Genomic DNA, 27,648 nt, shown 5'->3' with positions numbered 1-27,648 from the left:
TGACCACACACTCCTAGACACAGTTAGCAGTGCTGCCTCAGTGTTGGGGCCCTGGGTTAAGCTCTGGCCCTGCAGTGGTGTGTGCAGTTTATATGTCCCCCCCCCCCCGAGTTCGCATGGTTTTCCCCCCACAGTCCAAAGATATACTGGTAAGTAAATTGGCCTCAGGTGCAAGAGTATCTGTACATCTGCCCTGTGCTGGACTGGCAGGTCCAGTGTACTCCACCTTGCGGCCTTCGCTGGCTAGGCTTGGCTTTAGCTGCCCTGCATCACTGACTTGGACAAAGCCATTAGAAAATGGTTGGAGGTCTGTGCAAAAAAAAATATCAGTGCACCTGTTAGAGAGTCACTTTGCATGTAACGGTGTGAATGTCTTGCAGTTACAACTGATGTCCTGTTTGAGGCTCAGGAGATGTAGCAGGAGGAAGACAAAATGAAAACGATTATTAAGAGGTTGCAGAAGTTTCCTTTAATATGGAAATACTCTTTCCTTCCAAAAGACAGGAAGATTTTTAATTTCTAACCACCGTTGTTAACAGTCAGGAAACAGCGGGATGGGGCTGAAGGATATTGACCCGATACAGTTGTCCTCAATGTCTTCCCAGAGAAGGCAGAGGTACAGTACAAGACAAGAGGAAGCTACAGGACAAGAAGAAGCTACAGCACCAACGCAAAATGGCAGTTTATTTAAAAAAAAAACATAAAAAATAAATTTACATACAATCTGAAAAATGAAGTGTCAATCATTTCACTGTGGCAACAACTTTTAACCTTTTTTATTCCATTATTGCTTTACATATATTTTGGTTTCTAATCAAACAAGTTTTGTCCATTTGTCCAAAAAAAGTCACTGCATTATACATCTGTTATCCTTCCCCCAGGATCAAGTACAAAAAAAGGTTAAAAAATCAGAATGAACATTCAGATGGAAATAAGAAATTTGTTGTACCAACTTCTTTGCTGGTAAATTGCATATTGTCCCTACAACAGCTGTTTAGACAATACCATAGTACTTATGTTAATATACATAATATTTCACAAAAATAAGCACTGGTTCCTGCAGTTAGTTCATCTGGAGTCTTACCTAATGTTCTGCTCTCATCACAGAACGCAACTAATGGAGAAAGATGAAGGGGCACTTGAGCCCAGGTGGAAATTGTCTGACTGGAAATTCTCTTCTTCGTAGAACAGAAACCCAATCGCAACATTTAAACCTGTACGAGTGCGTGTCGCAGCAGCTGTTTGCTCCAAATCTCGTTGAGAACCCGTGGACACACAAGGCTCAGGTACGAAGGGAAGACTTAGCGAAACACTTCAAAGGAGCACCCCGGCATATCATCCCGAAAACACTGCAACTCTTACTAAAGCAAAGCTTCCAGCTCTATCCATATATTTAAGGAAATAATTTAACAAGGACCATGTAGTTCTCATTTTCTGTACAAAGATACAGGAGTTCATTTCATTTACAAGTTGACTTGAATATGCACAAAATAAGCAGCTTTTTTTGCCACGTTACAAATCCAGGTGAGAGATTACACGGAAATAAAATGGTACTTTATGATAAATGTGTTCTCTAAGCAGTGTGTGTACATGGAGACGATGCATGATACGAGAGAGTAAGACAACAGTTTCAAACTGCCGCAGAGCCCTTGTGGGTGGAGTGCTGTGCTCTTGGCCCACATAAGATGTCCAGCACAGTCATTTATATGCAGGGATTGAGCTACAAAGCAGACGCTGGACAGCAAGTCTGGCTTCAGGCACATTAAGCAGGGTCCCAGGACAGGAGTCCAGTATTGCAGTAGAAACAGGAAATATGTCTCTGCTCCAAAATGCAGGGACCCATGGAAAAGGGGAAATGGGAATCGTACCGTACCAATTGTACCGTAAAAGCATTACCCAAGAAAGGTCCAACTCCCTGACCCTTTCAATTCCATCCTCTTGCCTGATCCCACCTCATGTCGCTCCCACAGCTGTGCAAAAGCCATACAAGCAGACTGTGGTAGCTTGCTTTAATACGGCAATATTCTCTCCCTCCAGACTTGCGGCAATCGGAAACAAAATCGACAGACTGTGCCAAAGTGTTGTTTAGTCTGTGCAATTTTTGTGCTTTTACAACTGTTGCGAATACATAAAAACGGTCGCAGAAGAAGAAAATGAATAAAATGAAGATTAAGTCAGGAGTCTTTAATAACTACACTTGAAAGCATGAATTGGTGTTTAGACCTTGGAAATACCAGGCTGACAAAACATCAGAGCTGACTGGTTGAATGTTAACAGCTTAAAATTAAGGATGCCAACATTTGATTAACAGCGTCCATTATTTTCCTAGTAAGAAAATGCACATTCGGAGTTCTTGATTCAGACGTCAAAAAATGAGGTAAAAGCAGGATGCACAGAACTCCCCACAGAGAGCAAATCGAAACGAAGCTGTCCGCTTCCTTGCACAAGGCTGACCGGGGGTGATCGGCACCAGCAGAGAGCTACGTCGAGCTGCACAACGTGACTTGATCCAGAACCTGATCCAAGATCTCGTCAATGACGTCGCTCTCGTAGTTCACTTGCTCCAGGTCCAGAGCCGGGACGAAGGTCACTAGCAGCTTTCCGATGCTCATCCGAAGAGATCTAAGTCTCCTGTGGGAGCAGGGAATAGAAGGTCTTTAGAAAACAATTAACGGCAATAATAAAAGTGTTGTAAAGCGTTGTCGCTGATAGGTGCCATTAATCACCTGAGAGAGATAATAAACCTGTCAGCTTTAATCAGATTGTATTATTACAGCAACGATCCAATATCTCCAGTGGTTTCCCAATGTTCTGCAGATCCCAGAGCAGGACGAATCTCAGGGAGGACCTTGCTACCCTAGGAGCAGAATGAGAGTCTCTCCTCTTGGAGTGGAGCACCACACCCTGGAGCTAGACCAGCCTCCTCTAGTGCAGCCACACCTAGGTCCATCACACTTAAGTCCAGGAGGGACTTCAGGACTTTCATTCCCCTCTATCCCTCATTTACTCAATTACCTTATTAACTACACAACACTGTTTCAGCAGCATTCAAAGAAAACACAGAGTCTGTGCAGCTCAGACGACAGTTAGATCAATTCAGCCTTAAGTAGAGGGATAGTAACGAATACAGATCCATTAAGGAAATGAGCTTGGTCCCTCAGTGCTGCAGAAAAGATTTTCTTTGCAAAGTGGTGATGAAGGGGGGCAGGCTAGAACTTCAATCCTAATTCTCTGTGAAGCTGGGTATCAGAACAGGCCTTAAAAAATAAAGAATGCAAGCTACTAGTCCCAAGTAGTCTCAAACTGGGTGTCAAATATTTAATACTCCCTTAACAAAAAGGCATGAAATGGACTGAAAGGTTAATTAATCAAGACTGAAGACCAGGGTCCAGACGTCTTACCAGCTGTCTTCTGCAGATGGGCTTGGCTCTCCATCCGTGCTGGAACTGCAGGCTCCGTTCTCTGCCTGTCTCTCCATTTTACAGGTCAGGTCATCGACGGCCTTCTTCAGCTCTTCACGCTCCGACAAGATCCTGGCTTTCTCCGTCTCCAGCACCTCGACCTAAAAAGAGTGGGGACGTGATGAAGAAGATCGCCGACTGTAAAACAAAATCCCAGTCCGACAACTAAACTGCCTCTAATAAATTCCAGATAGTTTAAAAAATGTATTTTACAAAACCCCCCTTTTTTTAAATCAGTGTACTTGTGTATAACATTCCTTTTCATATGGGCAAAGGAGCCAAAACCCATTGGCTGAAGGTGCAAGGACATGTATTTTCACATGCAATAGAGCCAGGGCTGGAGTGAGGGGTCTGCAGTCGGTTATCATTAAACAAATGAACAAAATTAATCTAAAATAAAACTATTTTACACAAACGATTTTTGTTTATCACAAAGTACACATTTCCAATAAAGTTCTAATTGATAAGGGCATTGGACTGGGCTCATACCTCAAGTCACATTATTCTTACTATCCTGCCTCTCGACTTTGAAATGACTCGGTGTGGAATAAAATAGTTTTTTTTAACTGTATTGCTGTTTTGAATGAGTTGAAAAGGGCATGTGCGGTTTTAGTCTAAACAGAAGAACTTTGTAACTCCTGACATTCCAAATTATTATTATTTAAACATTATTTAAAATGATACCTTCTTCTCATCATGAACCAAGATGCTTTATTTTTCAAGAATAGAAGGTGCTACAACATCCTAATGCGGTACTTACCTTCCTCTTGTATTCGTCTCTCTCTCCTCCACACCTGTCCAGGTCTCTGAGGAGGGAATCCACCTGCAGAATCAGGTCGTCGTCATTTGGGCTTGAACAGTCACTACAAGCGGATTTTGTGGCCTGCAGGGTGTCCCACTTCTTTCTGAGCTCCTGCAGTTCCTTCTGGAGCTGCTCATAGTCCCTCTGCAGCTCCCCGAGGCCCGCCTGACACGAATCGGAGCCGGGTGCTGGCGTCACGCCCCCGCCCACTCCCTGCCAGTCAGTCTCCGTGGCCTGATGGCACACCTCCTTCTTCATGAGCTTCTGCGTCAGCTCCTGCACCTCCTTCTCTAAATCCACCACCTGGCAGGTCAGCTTGTGGGTCTCGTCTTTGTAGGCGTCCCGCTCCTTGGCGGTGGTGTGCATCAGTCCCATCAGCTCGTCCTGCTGCGCCTGGGCCCGCGCGAGCTCGCCCTGCAGTCTCGCCACCGAGTCGCTCGCCGGCCCCTCCCCCTGCGGCTTCCCCGCGACCGCCACCCCCCCGGGGGGGTGGTCCGGCTGCTTCAAGACGGGCTTGACGTCAGTCTGGGTTTCCGCAGACTGCCTGTCGCCGAGAGGGGCTGGGGAGGTCGAGGGGGCGGCTGCTGGCGTTTCAGTGGGGGACTCCGGGGCGGCGTCACTGCTGCACTCCATACGCATGCCCGTCTGCTCCGTGCTGCTCCGGCGCTCCACTTTGACCTTGGCGAGGTCAAACGCAGTCTTTGGCTTCGGGGTACTCTTATCTTCGACGATAACAAGATCCATGTCAACGTCGCCAGGCTCCGCACTCACTGCTCCATTGTGCACGCCATTCGTCTTGGGCTTCTTCACTTCTGAGCTGCTTGGTTCCAAAGGCAAAGTGCGCTTTGTCCTGAAAGGAAGAGATATATTTCCGTGCTGAGGTGACATTATCAAGAATTCAGTTCTGCTCTTGAACAGACCCAATTACAGCATTCACAGTGAATATGAATGCTGTATGAATATAGATTTGGGCACACACCGTTTTACAGTACAAAATACTTTGCAAAACAAAAACACAGGAAAGGTCATAAATTAAAGGAAGTAATTTTGGAAGGAAGTCCACCTTCCTCATTTGGCTATATGTAGGTGATTGTGCCACGTACTTCCAACTGTTTTCTCAAGAATCAGCTTTGACAACATGATGGCTCAGGCTGTCCCAGACACCCACATCCGTAAAACTGGCATAAAGAGGACACAAACCCATGAGTGTGGATTCTACAAGTCCATACTCTGATCCTGTTGGTGCCATGCCCACTGTCGAGACTAAATATACCCAAGAAAACATAAAGAGTGTGCAACTATCACACAGGGACAAGTAGCTCAGCTCCTCTAATTAAGCACTAATCAAGTTCATTCACTTGATGTGATAATGAGCAACTCAGTTCAAACATTAGGTGAAAAAGAAACACGACAATGTTGTAAACCTTGAGGGCTGGACTTGGTCTTGCCAAGTATAAGTAAACCACAGAGAGGCTTTGTCTAACAACACTGTTATTATTTAGAAACATACTCCAAAATCAAGGTTACTGAGCGCTTCTAGAATCAACATTTTTAACATGTCCAAGCTACGAAGTAGGGCTGCTAATCTGAGGGAGCCCACAAGAAGCAGCACATGATCCCTGCCCATTCCCCAGCAAGTTCAACCTCTCTTGTTCTCCCACACCTTGCTCCCTCAGAAGACAGCGAGCGTACGTTCGTGATCATCGGCATCCCGTTGTTCCTGGCGGGAGGCGTTGCTGGTGGAGAGGACACCTGGTGTGGAAGAGTCACCTGGAAGTTCTGAGGGAACAAAAAAAACAAACAATCTTGGACCAATCCTGCATTGGATTCACTCGGGGAAAACCAGCAATGTCTCTTGGATCAGACAGGCAATAAAATGGCACTCTTGGAGGGGCTCATCTCAGATCGGTAAATCTTTTTAATCACAACGTTCTAGAGGAGTGGATATGTTAGAAGTGCGACAAACGGATGTGGGAAATAAATGCATCTTCATATATAAAAATGATCAAAATTAGATTTTATATGTTATATTAGCTAGAGATCACCTCATCTAGAGTTACACTTATGTTCTACGTTAGAGATTTCGAAATCCAGTATCAATATTTTCTTTTGCCATTTATTCTTATTCAGATTATACAGGGAGATTTTTCTTATATTAGTCATTACCTTACACAATGACTAATCAAGACCTATTTAGTCATAATGACAAAACCAAAGAACAATGAAGCTAATAAGAGACTAACAAGCACTTCTTCAATTAATGGCTGTCTGGAAGCCATCGAATTTGGCCATTATTACAGGTATCATATAGTTTGAGTGGGGAAACACTTATGACTTTGAATGTGGCATTAAGTCTCACTTACCCCAGCATATCTATAAGGAAGCACCACGATCTCATTTTCTGGTCTGGAAACATTGAGTTCCTATTACCCCAGAGAAGAACAAGCCAAGTGTCTAACCTCTTCTCTTCCTCATGTCCTGTCTTTAGGTACAGTTTCTAGGTCCTTCAGCTGACGGTTTAGGTTCCCTGACTGTCACCCACTATTCAGAGAGGCAGTCCCACTTCATCAGTTAACCACTCACATTTTCACGGAGCTGTCGCTTCAAGACTTCGTGGTCCTTCTGAAGCTGCTTCTCTATCTTGCTGTACATAATCTGCATTTCTGCTTTTCTCTTCTCCTCTTCCTGCTGCTAGGAGAAATCAGATGTGACCTGACAAATTCTTGGCAATATCAGGGATGCAGACTCCAAACACGGCAACTGAGACAAATGGGGTTAACTTATCCTATCCCACAGAACAGGGCCCAAGTTAACTAAACTGCTCATTGATGAGTCCCCAAACACAACTGCAAGAGGACTAAAGATTAAGGTGATTTCACCTCTTAAATCTTATTTTAAAAAAGCTGCAATCAGACTAGGCCAGAAGTATCACATTTACATTCATCTTTCCATAGTTCAACAAAAATGAGTCTCCATCTCAATCGCTCAACAGGAGCACAAATATTATCAATGAGAAAAGGCCATCAGTACCAACTGACTGCTAGCAGCTAACTGATCAAATAATCTCCGTATTCTGTGTCTTGATTGAAGCCAGAGTATCAGAATTTTCAGTCCGTCAGTGTAGGATTCTTCTTTGAACCCATGTAATTATGGCAAAACATTATATTTTCTGGCAATGTGGTAACCAAGTTGTATGAATTTGTATACAATACAGCTGTATTATACGCAATGTTCTAAAGCAGATACTTCTTGTGCACTGCACAATTATAGCACATCAACCTTGATTTCAATTCTAAACTTTTAACTATATACTCCAACAATCTACATAACCCAGCCAAGCTCTTCAAAGACAGCAGTGAAACATGAACCAGGCAACACAAGTTGAAACTATAGGAACGTGCATTTTAAAGTGCAAAAGAGGAGAAACGTCTTTACTCAAAGTGCTGTAGGAAGAAAAAACTACTTAGCTATGTTATTAAATGCCGAAACCCTGGATTCTTTCTAGAAACTGTTAACAGGTCTTTAGGTATAAAGACCTGTTAACAAGATTACACCAATACTATAGTTACTGCTGAAGCCAAAACACCACACTTCTGGGGACAGCTTTAAAAAAACAACATCAAGTCAGAAGAACTTAAAATTTGAAGGCATGTTAAATCTATGTCCACAAAATAAGTCATTGACTGTTATTATTCTGGTGTGAAATGAGATAATAGAACATAATTCATATCAGAAGTACAAGGGTGAAAACACACATTTTGGAACTGAACTGCTATTAGACCATCCCTACTAAACGTTATACATACCTGCTGTTTAGATTTCTCTTGTCTCATCTTATTATACCTCTCCCTATAACAACAAAGATACAATCAATTAAAAATGAACAATATATTTGAAATTATGAGAAAAGCAAAAAAAAAGCTTTTTATGTTAAATATTTTCTGTTCTTATAAACAGGACTCATCAATCCACTGTATGTGACCATACTTCCTGCATGAGGCAGAAAACGGGCCCCCATATATAAAACATATCCAAAATGACTGGGCCCTTCAGATCATGTATGTGCAAAATGCCCGATTTTCAGAATGTCTTCGGCAAACACCATTGTAATTGCAATGACCCAGCACCACTCAGTAAAAAAAAGATCAGATCTCTTAACTAGATTCATTCTTCATAACCAACCAAAGACATGATGTTCCCCGAGCAACCACTGGACAAATAAAGCAGCATGATTATATCGCCTGACCAAAAGGAGCACACACACACACAAGCGAGATGTTCTTGAATTCCATCTGCATCCGTCCATCCATAACCAAGATGAGTGATCCAATAAAAAACAGGCCTGGTGGGGTCCTGTCTGGCTTCGGAGAGCAGGCTGGGCGATGCAGCCCAGGCACTGCATGCTCGAACCCAGGTTCTCTTATGAGCTGAGCTCTTTGTTGTGCTAACTGTGCTGTGGACTCATAGGGTGGATGGTGGGGGAGGGAGTCTTGTTTTCCCAATCCCTCACGGTCCAGAAACGGGAACACACCAAGACAAAAACCTTTTAATAAGTTCAAATCAAGGCTTACTGTCGCTTGTAGGTTTTGTCATAAGTGGGTTGGGCATCATCATCCTCCGGCTCTTCTTCAACTTGGCAGCTCCTGATGGGGCAGATTTTACCAACGTTTACTACCGAAAGATCTTAGCAAGTTCACAATACAAGAACAGAAGTGTCCTGGACTCCCTGGACATGGCAATAATTAACAGCGGCTCGTTAAAGAGGTTTCGCTGGGAAAACACCTGAATCTGTTTGACATTCTTTGCAGGTGCTGGCGATGTAGCAGAGAGCAGACTGCTGGCTGCCACTCTCAGGTCTTTCCAGTTCCTAAACTCTGACCGATTTGATTTCTGGCTCAGCTGGACACGTAATAGTTCCGTGAATTTTAAATTCATGGAGGCCAGAGACAGGATGCCGCCATGTGCTGTGTCGTGACCACCCACACGCACATTTGTTGCCGTGCAGTGAAGACTAAAGATAAGTACTTTTAAAAAGCAGCCTCTATGATTACAAACCAAGCATCACATGGATAAAGGGAAAAAGGGAAGAACGAGAAAGAGAGAAAGAAAAAGAGAAGGAGACCAGGCTACTACTGATGGCAGTAGAGGAAGAGGTCTGCTGTCAGGGCGAAGGCAGTAATGTGAGCTGGAGTGAACTCGCTGCACAAGGGGGAGGGGGGAGTTCAGCAGGACCCTGCACTGCAGCAGTGAGCCCCAAATCCCGAGGTTACCTGAACTGTGTATCGGGGTTCATCCGGCAGTACCACTTATCGGGGAGGCTGGCAGGGTTGATGCCATCTGGAAGCTTCCTCCACTTCAGACACTCGTCGCACTGCACCCAGTTCTGATCCGGCCGCTTCCTGGAAGAGACGCCGCACCTGGAGGTCAGGACACAGCCCCCTGCCCCTGCCACGCCCCGGTTCTCCCTTCCCATTGGAAAGACATTACTAGGATTGCTGGATTAGGCCTTATATCTCTTAGCAGGAACATTACGCCATCTGTCTGTGCAGTAAAAAAATATCCTGCTAGCGTCTTTTCTCCTTTACTACACACTCCAAATATAAAACAGAATGCTATACTTCTGGCATTCTCAATACAATATAATAATAACCTATTTCATATAGTGCCTTTTAAGTGCTTTGAGAAGCCTCATTTATGCATTTACAATATTATTTTTCCCCATTACTCTCTATAAGAAGAGGGGATATAGTAAGAATACGAGGGTACGCAATTCAAATTGTCAAAGTCTTTGAAAGGATCATGAATTAGTCAATCCAGTGTACTTTCTCAGAATTAAGTAAGGAACCCACACCAGAGGGTTCAAGTGGAAACTACTTGGAAGTGAAGTTAGAACTGAAAATACTGTCGTGAAAAGCTTTCTGGGATTCAAACAAGCTACCAAGCCCTGTTGGTGAATCCGATTCACTGTATTCTTTCTTGGATCAATTTGTTACTAATTACCAAACATGTTAGTTGGGACAAATGACCACTTTGTAGCCTGACAAATGACAACAAAACAAGGCATTACTGTACTGCTAAAGATTTTGGAAAAACAATTAAAAAAAACTTGTGGAACTGATTCTCTCCAACATCACAGATGTCTCAAGTTTGAGTTAAAAAATAATATGAACAAAATCAATTAATCACATACAAATGGACAGGTGGGTATGACAATCCCATTGAGTGTAGTTATTGTCCTATACTCATCGTCATGCATCAAATAATCCAAAGACTTCTTTCTTCGCTGAGATCCAAAACCCTATCAGGAGCTTGAATCTAGGTGGTACTATACACCATTATTGAGTGTCATAGCTGCTAAGCAAATGATTACTTCTTAATACAAACTGAAACTGATACTTACTCTGTGTCTTCAACTGGCACAGTATTGTTAGGATCATCTTTAGTGCGTTTGTATCGTATTTCATTCCAATACTCTGCTAGTTTTATGCCCAAATTATAGATTGTTTTCCTGGAACACAAAAGGAATAAATGAATGAAAAGTTACAGATGGTATAGAACTTTTCACAGCGCTCTGGCCAGGTAAAGGTTATCCAACATCCCAAAGCAGACAATAAGTGCATGCTGTGTGGAAGTAAGACAACTAAATACACTGACATCTAACCCTAAACAAGTACACAGTGCACTCTATCCAAAATGTCAATGTTACACATTTTCTTTTCCCCATGCAGCTCAGATTTTCCAACGATAATAAACATGCATAGAACTGTGACTACATGGAAGTGCATTTAAAAAATCGAGAAGAGGAGACATTTCTTTATGCAAAAGGTTTTGAAAATCTAGAACAAGCCAACCCGCTATCGTACTGAAGCCAATACCCTGGCTTCTTTCAATAAATAGTATGATGAGATCCTTGGATCAGTTAGCTAACACCTGCATGGGCTGAATGGCTACTTGCATCACTAGCCTTTATGATCATCTTGCATACATGTGCTTAAGTAATACAACAGTGCAGAATTAGATACAGGAAATTAAAATAATCACACATGTATTAAGCCCTCTCTTAGGGCTATGTGCCAAGAGTTGAGCTGTTTTCCCCCCACTGTTGGACAGATGTCTAAATGACACAGCAAGCCAATGTAATTACTCAATGCAAACCTGAGTCAGCATAAAGGTAGAACTGAGCAGCCAGACCTTTAAAGGCAAGTGATGACGCCGGTCTCACCCGGAAGGTGAGCAGTATAGCCAAATTCTGATACCTGGACATTGCTCCTAGCTTTTACACTTCAGTAGGAGGACAGAAACGTCCTGGAGTGTCAGTAGTGCCAAGCAGAAAGCACTCAATTCAATGCATTTCTTAGCTTGGTTTAACATAACTATATCAGAGTTCTGTGTATGGGACCAAATACTTTTAGGAAATCATGAACAGCGTAAGGAAAAATAACTCCAGTATTTACCTGTATTCATCAGTGTAGTCAAAATCTTGTTTATTGTGAGTAGGCTTCAGAAAGTTGCACTCAATCACTCCAACTACCCCCACGCCCATGTTGTTTGCCTGCACGAACAGGGGAAGACACAGGGCGATGAAGAACAGTGACAGGCAGCAGTTGCCGGAGAGGCTTGAGGGCGAGATTTAGACCAGGACTCAACTTAAGCACACTGTGGATACGTTCAAGCAGGGAGCTCAGCATGCATGTGCTGCAAAGGGGCAGGTAAAGGCTTATTCCATGTTGAAAGGAAAAGTGACCAGGTTTGGAGCCTTCTCCATGGCCGAAATGTGTCTCTTTTCTTTTCAGCATGGTATAAACCTTTATCTGTCACACTGTGGAAAGCAAACATGAACCCCAACAGTCTAGCAAGTTGGAAGCCATCCTCCAGTGCTGGGCCAGGAACTTCCAAGAGAGCAGGCCTTACAGCAGCAACAAACGAATCCTGTTTTTAACCAGCTCTGACTTGCATTAGCCCCTTGTCGTCCTTGATTTTACACTTGGATATGACAAGAGCAGCAGATTTCTATGGGAACCCTACAGGCTCGATTCTTTTTCCAAGCTCCAGTGATCAGCTTGCTGTGCGAGGGCTGCGCATTGGTTCTTTTGGACCCAAGAAACGTTTCTGTTAAAGCTTGAAATGTAAACGATAAAACACATCTCCAGGAACCGGTGGCAAGACATTTATTTACCTTGAGCTGGCAGCCCACTCTCTCGTACGCTTTAATGAGTCGGTTTTTGTGGTACATCAGTATTCCGTACTGCTCCTTGCTCTTTGTGTTGTATCCAAAAGTGATCCGGACACTTTTATTATTCTGAAGTTGGGAGTTCAGGAAAAGAAGTCAGTCTGTTCACATTGTTGTGAGGCAATAACAGACAACTGAATATCTTACAACATCTTCTGTGCAAGTGACTGCACTTCAGTGTCAGGTACTGAAGACACCAGATCACAGTGGCTTCAGATGAAGAGCCAAGTTTTGTAAAAGAACGGCATCTTTGTCCCTTTGCTCAGTGCTATCTAACTCTCAAGCAGTATGCCTGTGTACTTCTATCTAAAACTTATTTGATCACAAATGTTTTTAGCTTGGTTCCCGCTTGGTTCATCCCTAAGAAATGGATGGAATCAGTTTTTGTAACACTGAATCTACACTAACTAAAGCAGTATGCATTAGTTGCCTAAGCCTTTGTTGAAGTGAGCAGTATGTGCAGTAAAGATGATCCAGAGAAAATATTCCTCTATTTCTTTTCTTAATTATATGCACTGTATCATTCTTGACATATCCTACATTATAATGCAGCTGGAAAAGGAGCAGGCTGAAATGTGGATTTGCACTTTGCAAAGGATACCAGAAAGGATGGTTTGTAGTTGTCTTTTGCAATGAATGCAAGACTTTTGGAGATGAGCTGTGTTTTCACTTTTTGTCCTCTCAGAATGACCAGCATTCGAGGTTTAAGGTATAAAATACTGCAATATGCCTAAAAAAAACACAAAGCGGAATAACATCAGGTGCAAAAAAGAACACAAGAACAAAAACAAACTTTTATTAGTCTTAACAGCCTAATATTTATTATACTAGACTGGTGAATTAAGAGGTGAAAAGTTACCAAGTTACTCTGAATGAATAACCTACTGCACAGCCTTCACTGTCAAGGAAATCCGCTTTATGTAGGCCCTACAAGATATGCTTTCTGTGGGCTTCTCTATTTCATCTTAACCATTTGCCTTCCTATTTCTATTTATTGTCAAAGAATGCTGACAACCTCTGGGGTGTTGCATATAAAACATCATGAAATTCTCTATAAAGGTGTCCCCAATGTAATTTTAGCTTTATATTGGTTTAACAACCCACTAGATATCTTGAAGCGATGTATATTTGGGCCAGGACCCCCAGCTTGAGAAAAGCTGCATTGGTTAACACATGTGTGATGGTCTTACTCACCCGTAACGAGTAGTCACTCTCTGGCACCGACTGCTCGTGTCGCTCCTGTTTTTTATACTTCTCACTGGAATTGTCCAACACGTCCGCAGGAATCCGGATATCGTACTTATCCGTGTCAAAATCAAACTCCATCTTCCCATTGGACATCCTGCAAAGCGATGCAAGCGTACCATGAATGTCCCGCATCACTTCAACCTACCAGGTTGCAGGCAGAGGTGCGTTTGCACGCTTGTAACTGCCTGGTAAGCTTTTGAGGAAACCTCCGGGACGCCAGTTTCACCAGCTCTCATACTGTTTCACCCTGTGCGGGCGACGGCTGCTCAGAGACGTACTTCCTTAAGTTCCAGATGATGATTCTTGTTCCGTGCTTTCCCATGACGGCGTCAAGCTCCGCCGTGAGCTCCCTCTCGGTTCTGAAAAGGGAGTGTTGGAGAATGGCGTCCAGGCTGGCCCTGGAGTCCTGGGTCACCAGGCGTAAGGGCTGGGGTTAAGGACAATATCCCGGACAAACAGCAGAAGCAACACGTGGAGAAGACTTAACCGTTCCTGTGCAGTTGTTATTCCAAAATGTTAGCTTTTAATCACCTGTTATTTCGCTGCTTAAGTCACTTACGAATACATTATTTAACATTGACCACTGTTAAAACACTGTACATAAAACACAGAAGGGACAGCAGTGAAGTGTAAATAAGGTAACAGAACACGGCAGTATTCATTTTTAAAAATGATATTTTCCACCCTTGACCTTATCTGTCCTTGTACAGCCTAAACTTCAGATAACGATGAAACTCTCCATGAAGCGTAACCTGGTGTAGAAAAGATGAATTCCCCCACACGATTTGGTTTTAGCTCCAGTCAGAATGGGCGCACAGCCACCTGAGGAGTCAGCCAAGACGCACAGGAAAGGATATGTCTATTCTGACAGAAGGTCACGATCGGAACAACGATGTTCTCGGCCTTGGTGGCCTCCAAGAAGGTCTGCGACAGAAGGCCGATGCTCATCGTTTTGCCATTCTTGGTGAACACAAGGGCATCTTTGCCCAGGCGCATCGATCCCGACTTAAACCCATTTCCATACATCCCAACTGGGACGTGTCCGTTTATTGCCTGCTTGTCGCTGAAGCCAAAACTACACAGAGTAAAAAAAAAACATCTTTTAAGCCTGTTCACCACACGAAGATGACATAACAGAAGATAAAAATGTGGAATCTTTCCTACACGACAGATCGGAAAACAACCAGTTTGACGTGCAGGGTTTCTTCTGAGGAATTGTTTCTCCCTGAAGGGAGCAGTATTTTGTACAAGCTAAATAAAAGCCAGACGTACTAAACATTTGATTTTTAACAGTGTCACCAACCTCAGCATTTTATGAATTGTGTCATGGCTCATTCCGTTTCCATTGTCCGTGAACGTCAAACATTCCATTTCCTTGATCAGAGTCTTGTCAATCCAGAACTGCTTGGCATTCACATCTGGATCATAGGCATTATCTGAAACAGACCACCTCGTAAGAATTACTAACTTCTTACACACCGTGGCAGTGACAAATGATTTCGGCACCTCTAACCTTCACTGCCCTGCAGATCAGAGGATTTAAGAAACTGCTTCACCAGCTGAATTGAGAAGGAACTTAGGAAAGCCAGATTCTGCAAGCCTAAAGTAGAATTTAGACAAGATCCCAAGTGTAACACCTCTAATATTAAAAACAATGTTCTGGGATCTGGAAAGACCAAATCAGTTTACGATCTCATCCTATGGACAGAATCTCTTACAATTCAGTGTTCCTGGCTGGCATACAGGAGCACTGGTTAGGAATGCCTGGTCCAGAGAGAAGAGAGCCACTTACTGGTCACCAACACCATTTACGGCAGCAACCTGGGCTACCTTAGAGATCTCCCATTCCAGGGCTGACCGAGCTGCAGGGTGGTAATGGTAGTTACTTTTTTAAGGGGACTTATTTGTGATAACTGCTAATTAATGGACAACATCATATGTCAGAAGGCAGGAAATACCAGGCTTGAAAGAAACACTAAGCACATCTATGCTGTAAGTTAGACCACAGAGCACTGAAATCATCTTGTAGTCACGTTGTGAATATCAGATAGCCGTTGCAAGGTAAAGCACATCCCACCTCGATCAACAGGAACACTTAAGGACAGCCATGATTTTATGAAACACAGTATTTCTCAGCAATCCCATTTCCAGCTGTCTGGACACCCTGCTTACAGGTGCAGAGAGGACATGTTCGGTAAGGAGGGAGGCCTTCGACACCTGGGTGCTAGATGACAAAGGCTGAGAAGGGCCAAAGCAAACTTTCAAAACAGACACAAATTCCAAGGAGAGCAAAGGACAGCAACACCTGCTTATCTGGCTAATCCATTGGACTGTGATGTCTGCCCCAGAGGATGTGATGACCCAACACTGCATGAACACATTTTTAAACCCTACTTTTATGACCTTTTTGTGCGTATATTTTTCTCTGATTTTGCTTGAAATGTTACCGATTCACACCTGAGCGAGAGGAGGCACGGTCTTGATGTTCCACCTGAAAGGTAGGATCTATTTTCTCTATATAACATCAGTCAAATCATCATGAAGCGGCCTTGCACTCTCACACAGTTTCTGTCCTGTTGTTTGACTGCTTGTGCTCATTAATGGACTAACTCTGATGTTTGCTTGACATGTTTGCAATGCCTTTTTGTGTTTGACTTTCCCCTTTTCCACTGAATTTATTTTTATTTTTTGTAAATAGGGAAGTGAGAGTAGTAAGATACTTTGCAGAAGACTTTTCTTTTGGGGGAAGTTTGCTTTTTCCCAGGATCGAGTCAGAGTGTGTTGGAGTATGTAGGTTTTTGTTGGGAGAAAGGAAATAAAGGCCTGTGTTTCGTTTGCAAAATCTGTTGTTTCGGCTTTTGTTGCATTTATGAATTTGTAACAGAACCGGGGCTTAGGCCTTAACACTACGTCCAGAACTACAGGACTCAGTAGAAACTAAGGGCAAGGACATTTAAAACCGAGAACTGGAGGCACATCATTACACTAAGCTAAAGCGTAGAATAATAGTGTGTAGCGTGGAATTTGAACCCACAACCTTCCAGTTAAACAAGTCCAAACCCATAACTACTGCCCCACACTGCTGCCCTAGCTGAGACTTATGAGAGTCTGGCACAAACTCCCCAACCACGCCATAAAAGCCAATAACCCAGCTGTAGTTGAGAAACTACTGGACGAGATCCTTGGCTGTCTTGCTACCATAACAAGCCAAATGACCTGCCTTCAAGTTCATAAGTCAGCAAAAATGCAGGCAAACAAACTGCTGTTAATCTACAGTGGTATGAAAAAGTGTTTGCCCCCTTCCTGATTTCTTATTTTTTTTGCATGTTTGTCACACTGAAATGTTTCAGATCAAACAAATTGAAATATTAGACAAAGATAACACAAGTAAACACAAAATGCAGTTTTTAAATGAAGGTTTTTATTATTAAGGGGAAAAAAAATCCAAACCTACATGGCCCTGTGTGAAAAAGTGACTGCCCCCTAAACCTAATAACTGGTTGGGCCACCCTTAGCAGCAACAACTGCAATCAAGCATTTGCGATAACTGGCAATGAGTCTTTTACAGCGCTGTGGAGGAATTTTGGCCCACTCATCTTTGCAGAATTGTTGTAATTCAGCCACATTGGAGGGCTTTTGAGCCTTAACTGCTTTTTTAAGGTCATGCCACAACATCTCAATCGGATTCAGGTCAGGACTTTGACTAGGCCACTCCAAAGTCTTCATTTTGTTTTTCTTAAGCCATTCAGAGGTGGACTTGCTGGTGTGTTTTGGATCATTGTCCTGCTGCAGAACCCAAGTGCGCTTCAGCTTGAGGTCACGAACAGATGGCCGGACATTCTCCTTCAGGATTTTTTGGTAGACAGCAGAATTCATGGTTCCATTTACCACAGCAAGTCTTCCAGGTCCTGAAGCAGCAAAACAGTCCCAGACCATCACACTACCACCACCATATTTTACTGTTGGTATGATGTTCCTTTTCTGAAATGCTGTGTTACTTTTAAGCCAGATGTAATGTGACACACACCTTCCAAAAAGTTCAAGTTTTGTCTCGTCAGTCCACAGAGTATTTTCCCAAAAGTCTTGGGGATCATCAAGATGTTTTCTGGCAAAACTGAGACAAGCCTTTTTGTTCTTTTTGCTCAGCAGTGGTTTTCGTCTTGGAACTCTGCCATGCAGGCCATTTTTGCCCAGTCTCTTTCTTATGGTGTAGTCATGAACACTGACCTTAACTGATGCAAGTGAAGCCTGCAGTTCTTTGGATGTTGTTGTGGAGTTTTTTCTGACCTCTTGGATGAGTCGTTGGGGTAATTTTGGTCGGCCGACCACTCCTGGGAAGGTTCACCACTGTTCCACGTTTTCGGCATTTGTGGATAATGGCTCTCACTGTGGTTCGCTGGAGTCCCAAAGCTTTAGAAATGGCTTTAAAACCTTTTCCAGACTGATAAATCTCAATTACTCTGTTTCTCATTTGTTCCTGAATTTCTTTGGATCACAGCATGATGTCTAGCTTTTGAGGATCTTTTGGTCTACTTCACTTTGTCAGGCAGGTCCTATTTAAGTGATTTCTTGATTGAGAACAGGTGTGGCAGTAATCAGGCCTGGGTGTGGCTAGAGAAATTGAACTCAGCTTTCCAAAGATGTGATAAACCACAGTTGATTTATGTTTTAACAGGGGGGGCAATCACTTTTTCACACAGGGCCATGTAGGTTTGGATTTTTTTTTCCCCTTAATAATAAAAACCTTCATTTAAAAACAGCATTTTGTGTTTACTTGTGTTATCTTTGTCTAATATTTCAATTTGTTTGATGATCTGAAACATTTCAGTGTCACAAACGTGCAACAAAATAAGAAATCAGGAAGGGGGCAAACACTTTTTCACACCACTGTAGCTCCAGCTTCAGTCGAGTTCTGCACCTTCATCACGCATGACATCTGATAATTGTTCACCGTGCTTAAAAATGAAACTGTCAACAGCTATATCAGCTCACAACTGAAGCTCAGCAGGCATGAGCCTGGCCAGTTGGATGGGAGACCTCCTGGGAAAGCTAAGGCTGCTGCTGGAAGAGGTGTTAGTGGGACCAGTAGGGGGTGCTCACCCTGTGGTCTGTATGGGATTTGACGCCCCAGTATAGCTATAGGGACACTCTACCATAAATAAAGATGTGCCGTCCTTTATACGAGACGTAAAATAGAGGTCCTGAGTCTCCGTGGTCATTAAAAATCCCAGGGCGTTTCTTGAAAAGAGTAGGGGTGTAACCCCGGCGTCCTGGCCAAATTTCCCATTGGCCCTTACCAATCATGGCCTCCTAATAAACCCCATCTATGAATTGACTTCATCACTCTGTTCTCCTCCCCACTGAGAGCTGATGTGTGAGAGCAGATTCTGCAAGTGTGGTGAGCGTACTGTGTGCACTATGGCTGCCATCGCATCATCCAGGTGGGGCTACTCATTGCTGGTGGTGTAGGGGAGTCCCCTTTACCCGTAAAGCGCTTTGAGTTGAGTGCTATATAAGCGTCAGGAATTATTTAAAACATAATTTTGTTTAATATCAAATATATGAATATTACTTTTTAAAGTTTCAATATTTAGATTAACCATTCTAAGAAAAAACAAATGTAACACAGGATACACTAAGGTTAAAGATCCTCAAAATGGGAACGAACGGGAGCAGAACCCCAGAGGAAGGAAAGGGCTTGGAAATCACTCACCTATTAATTCAGCGATAGCGCTGAAAGGCCAGGTGTGACTGGTGGAATTGGTGTGCAAGAACTTCGGGCAGAGCTGAAACACAAAAGACAAACGCGGGTTACCAGAGGTCAATTCTAACAGAGAAAGCTGGAATACAGAAGTGGTGAAGCACATGCGGTAATGTCCAGTCTTCGACAGACGAAACACATGTGGCAGGCAAACTGCTGGACAGTTCCACTATGTGGGGGCTTCTCACAAGGAGTACACAGGTGTGTCCTTGAGTAATGCGAGAAGAAATATGGAACAGGGCGGTGCTGCACGCCTTCCACAAGTACTTACCTCACTGCAAAGATGTCATATGTTTTGCTGCTGCTGGAGCTTGCAAGCATTACACATTTAACCTGAAAGGTTGACTAGTAATCTGCTCTCTACTCAAAACAGAAAAAAATTCAGACAGCATGTACATAAGTTAGATTTTCAATGAAAATTAGAACAGTTTCATTTCCATTAGTTTTCAATTCTTTTGCTGCACAATGAGTGGAATGAGGGGTTTAACTTTATTTAACCGTCTCTGTAAGTTCCCCCAGATACTGAATTGCAAGCCATGACTATGGCCGAGGCAGGTGGAGGTTACTTTTCTCTTGGAGCTGTATCATTGAATGTCATCGGTGGCGTTCAATCATTGAATCAATTAAGTCTATCATTAAGGCATAGACATGCTTCATACCACACAGACAGCTCCTGCACGAGGCCACCCTTCCACACAGATATGCTGGGCTAGTGGGATGCTGGTTAGAGATGAAACTGTGAAGCCAGCAGTGACTTGACTTGCAAAATTGTAGGACTGATATGGGAGACTGGCCACATATACCAACAATACCCCTGCCCCTACACAGAGCAGCCATGTATGGGCAAGCGGCAAGACAAGTCATTACCGGAAGAGTTTTTGACGAAGCAGGAAAAGAATATTAGCAGAAGGTTCTGTGGTCAGACAAAACACTACGCTTTTAACTTGAGTTTCACTGGGCAGTTTGGACACTCGCAGAGCTCCCCACTCTAATTGTATTAAACAGTATATCAATGTTTTTCTTGAAACCAGAGTGGGGAGAATCGACTTTGGAGGGGATGATAAAAAGTTTGATTTTAAAAAAAAGGGGGTGGGTGACTGTGCCTACTCCTGTGACACCCCTTCAGAATGAACCATGTGAGGGGTGAAAAGATATCGGACTAACAGGAAACATTTGTAAGGACACGATCCCTAATACTGTTATGTTTCACTATGAGGGTTCACAAAAAAAAAAGGTTGAATATGAGGAAGATAAGAGAGCCGCCTGGGAAGTGAGATATTATAATTTCTTGTTTTTGTAGTTTTTTGCAAACTATGCAGTCTAGTAGGCTTTGTGCTCAAATACATATTAAGATGCTGCCTGTCCTTGGTCAGTAAGATAAGGGGCATGTATTTGGTAAGCTGGCTGTACACCCAGAACATGAAAAGAACTGTTGTCTAGTCTGCAACTTAGATATAATTAATTGGCATGTGTTGCTGTCTTATCATTTGTTTAGAATGTGTCATAGTAACTCTTTTGGTTTTAAGGTATAAAGGACCATCTTCAGCTACTTATTTGTTAAGTCTGGTGGTTGCAAGCCGGACTTCCATATGCATATGAATAAAGAGACTTCTGCTTCACCGACACCTGAACTTTGTCATTTGTTTGACACTACAAATAAGAAGAGCCCGACCAACCTGCTATTCGCTCAAAAGATCATCAGTTTAGGTGCTTCGATCAAGTTATCCCTAAGAATGAGCCGTAATTAAAAACATCTCCTGGCCCGGGTAACAACAAGGTATATATAAATATATCTTTGAACAGTATCAAAATTAGCCAGGAGGTTTCAGGGATAGAGACCAGAGGAAACAAAAACCCGATTGTTTGCTCAATCACAACTCTTCCATCTGAAAGACGGGAAGGCTGGGAAGGCTCACCGCTTGAAGAAAAGGCCTTTATTAACAGGCCATACGACTCACGATCTGCATTGTTTACTATGGCTGATGGCACGCTCAGCGAAAACTCTGCCGTGGTCCTGATCAATTGCCCCAACCCTTCAATATAAATCCCACTCAGGGTTGTGATCAACATAAGGCTCAATAATAAGATTCAAAATTCAATACTGTTCGATACTGTGTTCAATAGAAGGTTCAATAATAAGGCTGAAGAGTTATATTGACGCAGTGTGAGCAATCCTGCAGAAACTCCCCTGCTCACGCCCTATGTACTGAAGGGGTGCACTACGGCACCTGTCTTGGAAAAGAACAGAGGAAAGGCTATAGAACAAGAGGCCCATCTGGTCCATTGGGTAGTTAGTACTTAATTAATGCAAGGATCTTAAACAGTGTATTTAAAGAATCTACAGTATCGGCTTTAACCACACATTTGGGTAGCCTGTTCCAGATTCCCACAAGCCTCTGTGTAAAGAACCGTCTCCTATTTTCAGTTTTAAATGCTCTTCCACACAGTTTCTCCTGGAGTCTTCTGCTTTGTGTCTCACTGTTCAAATCTGCTGGGTCCGAGTCGCCTCTGCGTTAGAGGGTTTCAAATCCCCGTTTCAAGACAGCCAGCCGTGCTCCTCAAAGCTACAAACGGCACCAGCCTGATTCTTCCCTGACTCACCAACTTCACGTGATGCTCATTTACATGAGCACGAACACACAGGAAACTCAATGAGTCGACACTTGTCAGATGTTTTCAAACTGCTCCCAGCTACTGCAGCCACAACACACAGGTGTGGCCTCTTCGTTCTGGCACCTCCTGACTCATGCATGCCCTTGATCCTCCAATTGCACATAACGCGTACAAGACGAGACTCTGTGTTCAAAACAGGTGCAGCCGTGCCTGGAAAATTACGCCACTAATTATTTCACAGCGCCAAACCCCAGTCAACATTAAAACTGCATTTCCACTCACTTCCAACTGAAATCGAGGTTACTGGATTATGCAGATCTCAGTTACTGGTAGAAACACACACAGCAGAATTTGAAGAAAGCTGGTCTTAAAGGAAGCCATCCGTCTCTGGATCCACAGTCAACTCAAAGTTTTCACTTGAAGTAATTATTTTATAGGGCTGCCCTGGTCCCCCTTTTCATAAATATTATAAGACAGGGAGCCTCAGACACTGCTTTGGCAAACATCAGTTACATTAGCAAACTTTTACGGCCAGTTTAAAGAGCACTCTATGGTCACAAGGAGCCAATCAACAGCACCAGATCCACTTTCCGCTCCAGGAAATGAAGCTGTTCAACTGTTATACAATTAACAGCAAGAACACATTCATAACTGGCAAGGGTTCCATCCCTTCAAAACAGACAGGATTTTTTTTCTGCAAAGGAACAGATAAAGGTTTCTCCACGCTGAAAGGAAAGGAAAAGAGACACACTATTTTGGCTGTGGAGCCTTCTTCTGGTGTGAGGTTAAGACTTTCTGGGCCCAGTTTTTGGATGGGTTTCAGGTCCTTCCATCTCACGTTTCGCTGACTGTTGCCTATATATGGCACCTCTCCTGTCAAACTGCCCTCTGACTTGTCTGACAGGATTTGGGCCAAAGTGAACAGCGAGAGCTGTTCTGCAGCCTGCAGGGCAACTAGTGCTGCAGAGAAGAAGAGCGAACAGGAAGCTGCAAATGGCAGACTCTTTCGCAAACCAGCCAGGTAGTGACAGTTCCGTCGGCTGTGGGACGTGATTGCGGTTAGACAGCGACTGTGCACCCGTTTCCATTTTTTTTTAAATCAATCTGTAAGGCGGGGTCATACATCCCACTGTAAGTGAAAACCCACACAAAGCTCTACAGTGGCAAGAGCTGTGTCTAGAGGGACACTGGGCAACAGCATACTGACTTGTAGCTGTCCTCACTGCCGTCTGGAAGAGCCCATGATAAATGTGAGCGGATTATCAGAACTCAACAGCTCGTGTCCAGTTTCACTTTCACCAGCCCTTCCTCTTTTTCAAAGAGTGGCGCCAATTTCATAACGCTGCACTGCAAAGTGAAATTCAAAATAAGCTAAACGTTTTGAAGGTAACAGGGTCACCTAGATACCTACAAGCAATCAGGACACAATTTCCCAAATCCAAAGAGTTTTATTGACCTGACTGACAAATGAGTGTTGCCAATGCAGAAACAATTAACGGGGAATTTACAGTACAAAAAGAAACATATTGGACCTTTACTTCCATACATCACATAAAATATGACTGTGAGACAGGCTGTGACAGGAGATCGCTCTGTGCAGTTCCCTCCCCCCGCTGGGTACAGACTGAACTCACAACACGAGGTGTCAGGCCTAATCAATGCCGTGTTTGCAGAAAAACACCCTGGCACCCTCAGGAGCTTCACAAATCCACACACGCCTCTTTATTATTTAAACTCTGATGTTGTTTTACCGGCAGTATTTCATAGGAGTTTCTTGATCTTCAGTCGCTAGAGGATTCTACTTTTAAAAGTGACTCCCACCGGCGTGTTCATCTCCCCCTCTGGTTACCGCCGAGTGAGTAGGAATGATCAGTCCCACAGCACACAGCTGCGAGGAGGCACAAGGGGACTTGTAACAGCCTGAGAAGCAGACAACGAACCTGTCTCACAATAATATTTTTAGGTAATGTCTGTAAATATCCAATAATATGGTCTTTCTCACAGCTGAAGAAGGCTCCACAGCCATAACGTTGTTTTCTTTCTTTTCAGTATTAAATAAACCTATTAGTTGTTCCTTTGCATCCAATAATATGTTTTTTACTGTAAATGTTCTGTTGTGTCTGCTTTGGCAACACTGTAATTGATCGGTCATGCTCGCTGAATTTGAACGGTGTTCAACATGTCAGTCAGGAAGTGTGACCCGACGAGCTACCCTGAAATGGAGGGAGAGGAGGAATGCCCTGTCACAACCCCAGACTGACACACAGCACAGCCATGAACGCTCCAGAAAACAGGCTCCCACTGGGAGACCAGAGAGAGGAAACTTCAGGAAGACTTTCTCGGGGCTTCAAGAGGGAACAGCAAAAGGAGATACATACAGTATCTAAACTAAAGGAGAGCAGTGCTGGAGTTTGGAACACACAGCAGGCTTCCTTCTGAGAAAAACTTTAGGGAAAAGGTTTCCAAACTTTTCTGCCTAATGGACCCACATTTGTCGATGAATTTTCAATCATTCATCCTCATTAAGGACTTATGATTTCAATATAACGTCATAAAAGATGAATGATCACTGCACATTCTGAGCACCGGAGTTCATTCTGAGTAATCAGCTAGACCCGAGGATGTGCCAGAGAGGGCAGGCTTTCACTGAATGGAAAGTGAAACTCAGGCGTTTCGTCAGACTCAACTGAAATCCCTCCCTTTCCAGGATAAGGAAACCTTAGGGAATGTTTCACTACTTCCATTTCAAATGGAAACAAGCACCATGATACATGTTTTTTTCACCGGGAAAAGAAACAGGAAGGGAAATGTGGGAAAGTTGTTGTTTTGCTGAAACCTGAGGCCATACTACCATAGTAAGGAAAGCACATCAAACAGAATCATTCCCATCAAATTAAAGATATCAACCCTGTGGACTTCTTGAGCAAAGCAAACAGAGGGTAACTCTGCGGAAGTGCATTTAAAACCAAAAACAGGTGGCACATCTTTACACAAAGGTCAGTGGGAGTGTGGAACAAGATATAAACCATGTTGTTACCCTCTAGCTTGAAGTATGCTTACTGGCTGAGGTCCCTGGATCAATTAATTACAATTATCAACTACACCAGGCTAGATGTTCCCAATGGCCTCCTCTTGTTTGCAACCTTTCTCATATGGCTCCCCTACATCTATCTGTAAGTCAGATTCTTGCAGTGCAGATTCTCGCAGGTATGCGCAGATGCCTGTTCTTCGAGAGCTGCTACCAGACAGTGTCATGGAGATATTTCAGCACAGGAGACAAGCGGCCTCACTGTTAATAGCATTAATACCCTTCAACTCTAGCACATTCCTAACATCTGTGAACACCAGACGATAAAATAAATCAGCCTTGCTCTCTTGTCCTTTACTTCTCTTCTGTATTGAAGGGATCTGGAAAAAAAAGGTGTTCTGGCTAGAAAAATGTTATATGTTCTCCCCTTATGGTTTCGGCGGATGCTCTGGTTTTCATCCACAGCCCAGAAACAAACTTTCTAATAATCTCTGAACTGTCCACCCCTCTCTCCTCGTGTGCATGGGCACTCAGATGGACATGCATTCCTGCCCCGAGAAACCGATTTCGACGTCCCGCAGCCGGGGCAGGTGTAAGGTGTAGAGAGTGGCTATGGAGGGAATATATGTACAGGCGCGAACTAGCGTGTCGTTCGCCGGCTCTTTCGTCACACGCTGCTTCCGCAGAAACGGCGTTTTGAAAGTGACTGTAACAAACGTGATTTTCCAAAGGTACAGTAATTCAGTTGTGAGGCTACTCCTGCCCCTAGTACAATACCGCCGGCCTCTGCCTCGGCTGCAGAAGATTTTACTGACATTACTGCGTGACGTCACACGGAAGCCCCACGAAGAACGCACAGCTGCGCAGCCCTGCGCTTCAAGACCGTAACCAGTGTTCTCACCCAAATAGAAAAGACCATATGTAGTGCCGTTGTTCGGGGGGACTGCAAAAGCGTTTCCAGGGCCTCAGAATATGAAAGCATACACTACGTCGTGTATCGACGCTGTCAAGTCCTAGTGAGGCTAGTAAAAGCGTCCACAGTACACCCAGCAAGAACTGCACATGCAAAACAAACAGAAGACTGGACAACCATTGCATTCATAGTGGCGTATCTTGACAGCGTAACTTAAAATCGCAGTTCACCATCTCAAAAAGAAAGCGCTGCCACCAAGCGCCACTCGGGCTGCCCCAACCTCCTACTCTCCTCTTGCCTTCTCGTCTTCCCTAAACAGCCATCGGTCAGACCTCCTTCCATCAGGAACTGACCCGACCGCAGCGCCTGGGGCAGCATTTAGGTTCTGCGGCCAGTACATCCAGATCTGACCCGCAGCCGGTAGCCCCCATCTCCCCACTGCACGCTGCCTCTTGAGTCGCAGGTATTTTATCTTGGACGCTCACATTTCACAACACTGTCTCCCCCCGCGGTACCAGCTCCCGACGGAAACGAAGGGAGAGTCTTTTTGTCAACCGGACTCGGGCTCCGCCGGAGCAAAATCAAACCCTTCAGCCATGAAACTGACAGTGATAAAAAAAAATCAGGAAAATAATAGCCATCACGGCTGACGCGATTAAAACGCCAGGTCCACTTACCGCGCTCAGAGGGATCCCCTGCTCCGTCCGTACAGCCATTTTACCCACAGCGAGCTGCTCGGCTCAAAGCAAAACACTCGCCCCAGTGTGATCGGATTCGTATCGCGCAAACTCCGCCGGCCCTGGCTCCGCCCCCCGCCCATCTGTCCCTTTGCCCCCTCCTGCGAACTGATTGCGTCACAGTAGACCTTTCTCCAAAAGTTCTGCTGGTTTGGTTCTTAGAAACTGACTCATTTTAATACTCATTTAAGTGATGTTGCCTGCCCAGAAACGTGTGCTCAGGCGTTTTAAGCCCACCCTACATTTTAATGAAGTTAATGCAGGACATCGATGTATTAGAGATAATAACATGGATATGGTATACAGAAATTTACTATTTTTACGTTTATCATTACTTAACCATGTTGTTAAGTAATGATATGTTGTTTTAGCGTTTTCCATTAAATTACAAAAGGCTGCTATAATATATATTAATTACGAGCCAGGGCTCAATTATGACCATTTCTGCATTTTAAATAACCAGTTTAGCACTTTGTAGTATCTAAAGGCAAACTACACCACAACAGGATATCCGAGTAGTGTAAAGCACTAGACTCAAAGTTTTTAATACCGTCCGAGATAAACCGTTGTTTTTGCTCTCCATCCGGCAGCGTGTGTTCGCATCCCCACTTCTAACCCTTTTACTTAAAAAGACTTAAGATATACATTTTAACACAAGATTTATATCCCGTAGACAGCTCCCTGACGTTGGCCCCCCTACTAACAGCACAAAAGACGAAACCCCCGTCATTCCTTAGTGCTGCGTTTGTGCTGCTTTCGTTTCCGAGATATAGCGCCTTGGTTTTTCGGGTAATCACGTGACTATAAGGAGATTTACAGGTACCGGCACACTCGGTACTCTAATTCCTGGATGTG

At 43.7% G+C, this 27,648-nt stretch overlaps 1 protein-coding gene across 2 annotated transcripts; it reads right to left on the bottom strand.

The window, feature by feature from the left end:
* Nucleotides 1-658: 658 nt before the first annotated feature.
* LOC102684362 (MORC family CW-type zinc finger protein 3) lies at nt 659-26,867 on the bottom strand. Of its 2 annotated transcripts, XM_069179162.1 has the most exons (18): nt 26,734-26,867; nt 19,455-19,527; nt 15,045-15,177; nt 14,605-14,816; nt 14,020-14,173; nt 13,688-13,835; nt 13,095-13,223; nt 12,440-12,562; nt 11,718-11,815; nt 10,664-10,771; nt 9,534-9,662; nt 8,835-8,906; nt 8,070-8,112; nt 6,847-6,954; nt 5,927-6,042; nt 4,222-5,113; nt 3,402-3,562; nt 659-2,631 (listed from the first exon to the last, which is right to left on the bottom strand). In XM_069179162.1, exons 1-18 carry the CDS (start codon nt 26,770-26,772, stop codon nt 2,481-2,483), a joined length of 2,889 nt encoding a protein of 962 aa, XP_069035263.1. In that variant the 5' UTR covers nt 26,773-26,867; the 3' UTR covers nt 659-2,480. The 2 variants fall into 2 exon arrangements, with proteins under 2 accessions (XP_069035263.1, XP_015219304.2); XM_015363818.2 differs by lacking the exons at nt 14,605-14,816; nt 15,045-15,177; nt 19,455-19,527; nt 26,734-26,867 and having other exon boundaries at nt 6,847-6,951; nt 14,020-14,180.
* Between the last annotated feature and the right edge of the window lie 781 nt (nt 26,868-27,648).

The sequence above is a fragment of the Lepisosteus oculatus genome, chromosome 15 (genome assembly GCF_040954835.1).
Source record: "Lepisosteus oculatus isolate fLepOcu1 chromosome 15, fLepOcu1.hap2, whole genome shotgun sequence".
In the NCBI taxonomy this organism is placed as follows: Eukaryota; Metazoa; Chordata; class Actinopteri; order Semionotiformes; family Lepisosteidae; genus Lepisosteus; species Lepisosteus oculatus.
This window is presented reverse-complemented; position numbering and strand designations above follow the sequence as displayed.